Source organism: Euprymna scolopes, chromosome 10 (genome assembly GCF_053919585.1).
Source record: "Euprymna scolopes isolate OS-2025 chromosome 10, ASM5391958v1, whole genome shotgun sequence".
In the NCBI taxonomy this organism is placed as follows: domain Eukaryota; kingdom Metazoa; phylum Mollusca; class Cephalopoda; order Sepiida; family Sepiolidae; genus Euprymna; species Euprymna scolopes.
Window position 1 is genome coordinate 104,255,176 of NC_136491.1, and position 10,076 is coordinate 104,265,251.

Consider the following 10,076-nt stretch of genomic DNA (forward strand, 5'->3'; position numbering starts at 1 on the left):
ATAAGTAGAAAAAGGGATTTTTTTTTTTTTTCAGGAGAAAGGACTAAAAAAAAATTCATTCCAGACAAAAATGTTAGTTTTCCTTTCAACTCGATAACAATATGGATAATTATTCGACAAAATAAGTAAAATGGTGATAATTTTTTTTTTCAGGAATAAGGTCTTGTTTATCTTTAGTTAGCATCAATATTTTGATCTTTCTAAGCTGTATTTGAATGACATAGTTCTTTGCATGACACCTCAGAGTAGACATGATAATTTAATGTTCTTCATGTTTAACTGATTAGTAGGAGTCAGTGCAGTTCATCATTTCATCCCAAGGCAGCTCAGAATGGATCAAAATTTGGTTAAAAAGAATGAGTAAAACCTTCTTCCTGAAAATCGTGTCAATTTTTCACATATGTATATATTGCTGTGTATATTTTGTTTGCTACACAATTTCAGAAAATTGCTTGCAAACATAAAGTTTGTCTTTATTTTTGCGAACAAAAATGCCGACATTGTCAATCTGTTTCAATTTAACCATGAGCAGTCATTTTGATTCTTCATTTTGTTATATATAAATTCATGAATATGAATTTTATTTTGTGGTCCTTGAGTTGAAGATTAAAAAAAAAAATTCCCATTGCACCTTGAAAAGTTGAAGAGTTCCTTTTCAAATATTTCTAAATAAAAAAAACAAACAGAATAAAACATGTTGTTTTATCTTTAAACATTTGCTTTTTTCTGCCTCTATTAAAATTAAAAAAAAAAAAAAAATGTTCTTAATTTCCTTTTCTTCCGCCATTTCTTTTGTTTCAAATTTCTGGACCCACCCCGACGTGGGTTAACCTTTTATTGTAGAGATCTTCGGGGAGATTGGTTGGTGGGCATATATTGTACCCGAAACGGAACAAATCCTTTAGCCACAGCGGCATCGTCTTTGTCGGGATCGTCCGTCATATTGTTCTTCCGTGATTGGACAAAAAATTGCGGTAGCAAAAACTGAGCCAAATATTTGGGCTCATATCCATCACCGAATTTATTTTCTTGAAAAAATATTTTTTTCTTTAATCTGTAAAAACAAGAAAAAATAAGATTTTTTTTAGATTTTCAAAATTCCATGGTATATACAAGTGTAGATATAGCTTTAGCATTTAATAACCATAACATATTAACATGAGCTTTTTAATCTTTTATATTAGATTGGACCTGTTGTGACTTAGCATTTGTTATAGATATTTTTAACTAAATAATTTCTTAACTGACATTGGTTGACAATACAGCGTCAACCAACAGTTACCATTACTGTTGGGTTACTGGACAAATTAGGCTACTGCATAGAGCCATGGTTGTTTGGTCTGCATGAAGTTCTCATTGGCCATAGTTATTTGCAATACATGCATGATTGCAAGGATATTCAGCCTAATTCAAAAATCTTTATGCTGTAACAAATCCATCAATGGAACTAAATGTCATATTCCAAATATCACGTAAATTGATGAATTTTTTTTTTTATATAACTAAGAAAATCAAATTTTATGAGGAAGCAAGAACTGTGCCTTCAGCATATTTAAAATTCATTACTGGTTACCTCCCCTTCTTTTCAGAAATAGAGATTAAAAATAAGCTTTGTAAATGGCTACAATTTGCTTATTATCGCTAAAGATTTTCTGTCTGTCTGTCTGTCTGTCTGTCTGTCTGTCTCTCTCTCTCTCTCTATATATATATATATATATAGTACTTAATCAATTTATGTGACTTTTGGAATATGATATTTTCATTCAGTGGCGGGTATATACAAAGAAAGATGTTTTTGCATTTTATGATTTGGTTAAATTCTGGACTTGCAAGTTTTAAGCCCGACAACCAGCCAGAATAGTAAGGAAAAACGGTTGCATATGAGTCGGGAAAGATGAAAGGCTTTAGTTTTAAATTACCAAGTTACTATAAACAAAAAAAAAGTCAGCTCAAGTACTTTTTTTTTTTTTTAATATGAAAAATAATTTTAATTTGAAATTTAGCTTTATTAATTTCGAATTGTTTTGTTTGAACCTATATAGATATTTTATATTCATATTTTTTAAATATGACGCATAAAAGTCTTTATAATCATATATGCCACTGCCACGCATACGCATGAATAATTTTGAAGTAGACGTAAACATTACGAGTTCGACAAAATGGTTGCTCAAGGGAGAGAACCAAGCTTATTTTTCTTCGGCATCGGCGGATATTACCGATTATTAATTGGTTTATAATTTTATATTAAAAAATACATTTAATTAACAAGAAAACTTTTTCGAAATAAATGAAATGATAAAAATTTGAAAATTTAATTATTTCTCATAAAAATTAAAATTTTATTTACAAGTAAAAGCGCAATACGACGCCTAATCGTAAGTCGATTTGTTTAATTAAAAATAAAAACAATAAAATATTTATAAACTAATAGCTAGTTTAAAAAAATTATTCAATGAAAAAAGAAAACCATATTTACAAAATTTCAAGGATTTTTAATATCTTACTTGTAAAAAATAAAATAATTAAAAGAAAAAAAACTGTTGTAATCTCGCAACGACGAGAGGTTACAACGAGAAGGCAGAATAGAGTACACAAAGGCAATCGCACTTTAAAATCGACCTTGTTAATTTTTGTAGTGTTACAGATTTGGATTCTTTAAGTTGAAATATTCTAATTTGGATTTTTAATAGTTTTAACGACCGTATTAAAAAATAATATTTTTTTTATTATTTAATATTATAAAAGTATTTTGATTTTAGCATTTTTTATATATGAATATTTTTTAAAAAAACTTACCATAGTAAAAAAACTATGCTGTTCGCGAATGTTTTGCAGTAGGCTCTGATGCATTCTTCTGACTTTTCATAAATTCTGAAAATTAAATACAAAATAAGTTAATAAAATCTAACAAATATGACGAAATTTGGTCAAATACAATACTTGGACAAAGGTATTGTGGTTAACAAAAGGGGCGTGATAAATAACTGTTACCAAACGCAAGAAAATTTTAACCTGAAATTTTTGTAAAAAGTATTTTTTTCTATCAACACCTAACGAGTTTAAAGTTAATATATGTATGGGAAAATGAAGTTAAAATAAGAAAAATAAAGAAATAACTACATTCGTGCAGGTACTTTTTACTGTAACATTTTTTTGTTGTTGCATATTTGTTTTTCTTTTTCCACCTTAAAATAAAACAAAAAATAAACTAATAAACTATCTCTCGCTTAAAATAACCGGAATAGATAATATTTCAAAAGGTCTTTTTGCATCAAACATTTCTTAAATATAATTTTTGTTTTAAAAATATGAAAATTTGTGTTTGCAATGAAATGAATTTTGTAATTGACATGGAAATAGATTCCATTCCAAAATATTAGCATGAAAACCATTAAAAAATTAAATATTTCAGTTTTTTTTTCCTACAAATTTGCCTTTACAATAAAAGGATTTTGTTTCAATTCTAAACAATTTAAAAGATTATTTTTTTATATTAAACATTTTTTGTATTTTAATTTTAAATGCGAGAGTCCAAGGTTAATCACAAGTTTGTTTAAAATAGAGTTTAAACGTTTTATTTTATTATTTTATTTAAAAACAAGAATTGCCGAATCTAACGAAAACGGATAGAAGTGAATAATAATAATAATAATAATAATAATAATAATAATAATAATAATAATAATGATGATGATGATTAAAAAAAAAAGGTTTGATAAACAAAGAAAAGGGGAAAGAAGTAAGAAAATTAGGTAAGAATTTTTATGTTTATTGCCTTTTTTCTTCTTTTTTTTCTTGTCTTTATCCAATATTGGGCACTGTCTAATGACGTGGGGTCATGTTTCTTTTTTTATCCAAAGTAAAAAAAAGATATTAATACGCATGAATGGAAAGGGAAAATATTAAAATCCGGTGTTTAAATGTGCATTGCATTCGAAGTGAGTGCATAATCACTGTATACGCAAGTGTAATATTGCGTTTACAGCCGCCGCTAACTATCCCATAGCAAATGATATCAAAACCATCTCGAATTTTTATTAATATTATACTACTGCTTCTATACACCAAGCAACCACAACGGTACAACTCCAATTTGCTCGCCTCCCCACGAGGGCTAAATTATAGGCAAAGTTGTTTTTAAAGAGCGAAAACATCCAAATTTCTAAAATAGGAACACAGAGTTGGGACTTAAAAACAAAAAGTAATTTCCGAGATCTGGCCCAAGGAAAGACAGAACAGATCGGTATATATGGATCTACCTATGGCAACATGGACGTTCTAATGCGTTTCAAACGTGGTGGGAGTACCCTCTACTCGGGGCACTTTAACCACAAGCAATTATTCAAACGCAGAAACTTTCAAACTTAAGAGATATTAAAACCAAAGTGTCCACAGAACTTTGCAATCAACAAATATATTTAAAAGATAACATTTATTAACGGGTAAATTCAGAAAAAAAAAATGCCAAAAACGGTTTTAAGAAAACTGGATGAAGTTAATTTTCGACCGATTCGCCAATATTAATCACATAAGTATAGTACGTGTGTGTGTGTGTGTGTGTGTGTGTGTGTGTGCGTGCGAGTAAAACTATATATGACAAACCTACTTCTCGGGCAAGCCCGGGTACTTCGAAATCACGCTATACAAATAGAAGCGAATTCGAATGCATAAAAATATAGGGAGGGTGGGGAAGGAAGAAAAGAAATAGAGCGAGGGTGATGGGAGAAGAGAAGTAGACGAAGAAGGCCGAAAAGAGAGAGAGAGAGAGAGTAGTCGATGTAGAAACAGTGAGAGGGAGGGGGTAAAGCAAGTGAAGAGAGGAAGAAGGAGAGGAGATACATAGTTGGGGAATGAGTCAGAGTTTTATGACGCGAAAGAGAGTGAGAGTGAGTCTCGGTAAAGCAACGACTACGACACACACGCATTAGTAGGAAAGTCAACGTAAAAAAAAAAAGTTTAACATAAAGAAAAAATACAAAAAATGCAAGCAACAACAAACACAAATAAAACTCTAAACCTGAATCTAATAAAAATTGATTAAAAAAAAAAAAAGGCATAAGTAAATTTTAAAGAAACTGAATCGATTCTGTACGGAATATATTTATTTATATCACCCCCCCCCCTCAGAAAATTTTACTACTACTACTACTATACAAAACTTGTTTAGGTCAAGTTTTTTTTTCTTCAGAAATAAATTAAATTAGGAACAACAATTAAATTAGTTTCTTTTACAGAATAAAATTAAAAAAATTGAAATAAATACTTTTTTAACATTTACTCTTTTGTTTTTCAGTCAACATAAAATTGTTTAAAAGTATATTCGCTAATTAAATACTTTAAACAAATAATTATGTTTGATTGCGTTTGTGTTTCATTGTGTGCGTGTGTGCGTGTTTGATTGTGTGTGTATGTTTGTGTTTGATTGTGTGTGTATGTTTGTGTGCGTGTGTTTGTGTATGATTGTGTGTTTTTGTATTTAATTGTGTTTGATTGTGTGCGTATGTTTGTGTTTGATTGTGTGCGTATGTTTGTGTTTGGTTGTGTGCGTATGTTTGATTGTGTTTGTATTTGATTGTGTGCGTGTGTTTGTGCGCATATGGTTGTGTTTGATTGTGTGTGTGTGTGTGTGTGTGTGTGTATGTGTGTTTTTGATTGTTGGCTTGTGTTTGTGTTTGATTGTGTACGTGTGTTTGGGTTTTGTGTATGTGTGTGTGCCAGTAAACAGCTGATCACGCTAAATGAAGACAAACTAGATTAACTTAATTTTTTAACATAATTTGACTTAGAAAAACATCGAATCTATATTCTTCTTATGAGACAATAATGTCCAATAGACATGATTTTTTTATTTATTTTTATTTATTTTTTTGTTTGTTTTAGAAGTGAAGTCGATCCGATCACTCATAGGTTCCAAAACGACTCGACAGATTAAAATTTATTTTTATACGCAAGTTTTTTTCCTTGGAATTCAGGTTACGTACGTTTTCTGCCCGAATTCTTTTTTTCAAGAGAATTTATTTGATTATCTTGATTTTTTGGGGTGGGGAAGCTATTGTGAATACAACTGGCAATGCTTGCATTAAAGTTTAAAAGCAAAATAATTAAATAATATAATTCATTAGTGGCCTCTAATAAAAATTTTCTCACGCGCCCCTAAAAGAACATATTTATAAGCAGACACGTAACCATGCACAAAACGTCAATCATTTATGTTGTTTTCTGTAAAACGGTACGAAAGTTTCAAAGAAATCGTCCTCTCGATTGTGAATAAAAAGTCTCGAATTTCAACCACAACATTAACCCTAATTTTTTTTTCATTTAACGTGATCAGTTGTTTGTTGAAACACACACAAACATGCACGCACGCACAGAAACACACATGCAAACACACACACAAACATACACGCACGCACAGAAACACACATGCAAACACACACACAAACATACACGCACGCACGCACAGAAACACACATGCAAACACGCACACGACAAACACGCAAGCACAAACACGCACGCACGCACACAAACACGAAAACACACAAAAATACACGCACACAAACACGTAAACCCGCACACAAACACACACGCACGCATACAAACACTCAAACACAAACGCGCACACGATCATATTGGCAAACACGTAAAAGATTAAGAAAATGAATATAAAAAGCCACCTTTCAAATATGGCAGTTAAAGACCTAAAACAATAGCAAAACTTTTATGAAGCATTTAGTATTGAAAAATAACTGCTTATTTAGAATTACTTCTGATTGAAAAAAAGGACAGAAAAATCTTTATGATGTACGCACTCGTCACGAAACGAACATATCATATTCCAAAAATGACGTAAATTGATCAAGTAGTTTTTCTTAAGAAAATGAAAATTTACGATTTTTAGCGATTAAAGTTTTAATAATTTGAAATACAAACAAAATCTCAATTGTCGAACAGAATTGTCGCCCTTGAATTTTGACAAAATTTAAAATAATATGGCCCTCTCTCGCTTCCTTATTAAATGCGATGTTTGCTATTTTTTTTACGACCTGCCGTAGTGTAGTATGAACAGCCCCAACCTCCCCATGTTAAGAACGGCTTTCGACTTTCGAGGTAGGGAGTGCTTCTACATCATAAAGATTTGCATAGTACTGTTTCGCTGTATCACAGCTTATCAGTGCGGCTAGACAAGCAACTACCTCAAGCCAGGATCGAAACTCGATCGCCCAAACGATAGCAGGAGCTTCTAATCTATTCATCTGCTGCTATGCGGGTAGTGAATTAAAAATTAAAGTAAGTGTAATTTTAAATAAAGATCAAACAATACGATACACGGAAAATGAGAGAAAATGATGCTGATCAGTGACTCTTAATTTATTAATCAAGATGAAAATCTTAGAATGTTGGACTTCGCTGGATTATAAAGTAAAAATAAAAATACTCGACCATTTTCCGTAATTTTCAGTGTTCAGAAGTATGTAGCCTATTTCGTCAGCTGTGGGGGGGGGGTAATTTCGTAGAAACCGCGGGTCGTACAATGCATAAGCAACTAAATTTCATTTTATTCATTAAAATATAACCTTCTAATTTTTTTTTAATAGAAAAAAAGAAAAAAAAAAAAAAAAAGATACAGCCGGCACTTTAAACAAGCTGTCACAACTCTAATTAGGACCTTAAAAGTTCTAGGCACAAATTTGGGGGGGGGGGAGATAACAGGATAATTATGTTAGGTTTTGTTTGCTAATCGACATGTATATTTTTTTTACAAAAGGATTTTGAAAATAATTATCAAATTTATGTTGGCATGGAAACCACACACGCACACACACGCAATAATAGAATTTGACAGATGCAGAGAAATAGGTGACTCGAAGTCGGCAGCAAACAATGTTAGATAAAAAAATTCGCAGTCATTATACTTGATTATTTTCTACATAAAATAAAATGTTATTGTTTCATTGTTTTGAATGTGTTTTAATATTATACAAATATATTACTTAATGAAATATTTATTGATTTTTTTTAAGAAAAATAAAAAATTTTATCCGACACTGTTGCGGACTTCGTGTCACCTATTCTTCTGAACACACACAGAGACAGAGACAGACAGACACACACACACGTGACATACACATTAACATTGAGAAATAGATCGTTTCGGTTTTACTCTTGTTTACGTTAATATACAGCTAGTAGCAAGCTTGGAGATGATGTAAACAGTTTCTTCGAAAATTCGAATAAAATTAGTGTAAACGTTTATATTTTACAAGGTGCTGGTAAAGATCGCTCACGGCGGACAATAATTCCGAAGGAGATAATGCCTAGGAGCCTCAGAGAGGCATTTCCTTTCGTCGATTGGCTAAGGTTCTCCGATCGGGGAATAAGAGTCCAATTTACGGCAACTTGTGCATCCATCCAGCATATCCTCCTCCCCTTCTAAAGAAAGGAGGGTCCCACGGTAGAGGGATCTTGTGTCTAACCGCCTACTGTGAAAGACAGGTAAATAAATAATAACTAGAAAGAGATAGGAAAAGTAAGGATTCTACGATTTGCAAGAATGATCCAGATCCACACAAAAAACTTAAATAAGATCGCAAGCGAGGATCCAGTGGATCCACTATTCCGCAAAATAAAACTGAGTGATATCGACTAACGTTTACCTACAGTTGATTGCACTTTCCTGTAATGTAAACACCGTCATCGACCAGGTAACTTTTACTACCTAGGGCGTTTCTCCCACTACAAAAAATAATTTTAATGTGGGCTCCACCACCACCACCCCTCAGGGACTGATCTGGATGGCCCAATGGCCCATCCAGTGGATGGGAGCACAATTTGTAATAATCAAATAAATAAATAAAATAAACAGTCAATTTAGAATTTAGCATGGGCGATCAGTTTCGTATAGAAATTTAACATAAAATACCCCTCTTTTTCCAAATCATTCTAACATTTACGGCTCTTAACTTTTTTTTTTTTTTTTGAACACTAACCCTAAGTCTGACTGGGAAATCTGTAAAACCCACATGTAATCGCCTAAGTAGCCCCCCCCCCCACAAAATAAAAATGAAAGAAAAACGCAAAAAAAAAAAACCGCAACAAAAAAAAGTAAAGAAAAACATCGTCTGTCCTAAAAAAACACATTTTTCCATTAAATTTATATGCGAAACTGGCAGAATCGGTTATTCCCAACGCTAAAATAATTGTTTTATATCACGTTTTTCAATGAGTTCACACGTAATCGCTTAAAAAATGGAATCTTCTTTTATTGAAGGAGTAGTGGGGCTGGCGGTGTTAATCTATAACAATACCTAGATACGTTTTTGTTTTGATCAATTTGCTTCCGTAATACTTGACTGTTTTCTTAAACGTTGAAATAAATTCATGTAATTTATTTCCTTTTTTTTTTCTCTCTTAAAAAGAGAAATCAATTTAAAAATGATATTACGGACTTTATTCGTCCGTAATAAATAAATAACTAAATAAAAATGTATTTGTTCAAAATTAGAACCACAATTTTTATTTATAGCTAACATTTCAGATTTATTTCTTAAAACGTAGGCTATAAAAAAAATTGCATCATGTAACTGCGATGACTTTAATGATATTACCTTCCTCTTCAACGGTTGCTCGAACCATAAAAGGAATAACTACATACTACAGCAGCAGCTATCGAGCGTTTCTAGTTTTCTATTAGCGTGGCTGGAGCGCTACGTAGCTATGTACTTGAGTAGGTTTAACGCGGGTGTATATAAATTAGATCAAACGTGCTGCTGTTTATTTAAATTATATTTTTTGACATTTCCTATGGATGTAGAGTGGCTCGTAGGAAAAAAAAAATATTGACACAAAATGAGAGCTGTATTTTCTTGGCGTCACTCAGGTGTGGAGAGAAAAATGGCTCAAAATATAATGTTTATGTATTTTTTGATGAATCAGAAAAAAGCGGCGTCGACTCAAAATCCGCAACAAACGGTAATAGATAAAAAAATTATTCTATCTTTCAAAAATAACAAATATTTCATATATTTTTTATTTGTTTTGATTTTTAAAACAACCGATTGCATTAATGCATTTAG

The 10,076-nt window shown here is 31.6% G+C and overlaps 1 protein-coding gene across 1 annotated transcript in view; it reads right to left on the bottom strand.

The window, feature by feature from the left end:
* Positions 1–390: 390 nt before the first annotated feature.
* LOC145286183 (uncharacterized) overlaps positions 391–10,076 on the bottom strand; it is an 11,917-nt gene continuing 2,231 nt past the window's right edge. The window contains exons 2-3 of the mRNA XM_080134973.1: positions 2,800–2,874; positions 391–1,054 (exon numbers count right to left, since the gene is read on the bottom strand). Coding sequence (XP_079991099.1) covers positions 2,813–2,874 — 62 coding nt within the window. The 3' untranslated portion in view covers positions 391–1,054; positions 2,800–2,812. The remainder of the gene's footprint in view (positions 1,055–2,799; positions 2,875–10,076) is intronic.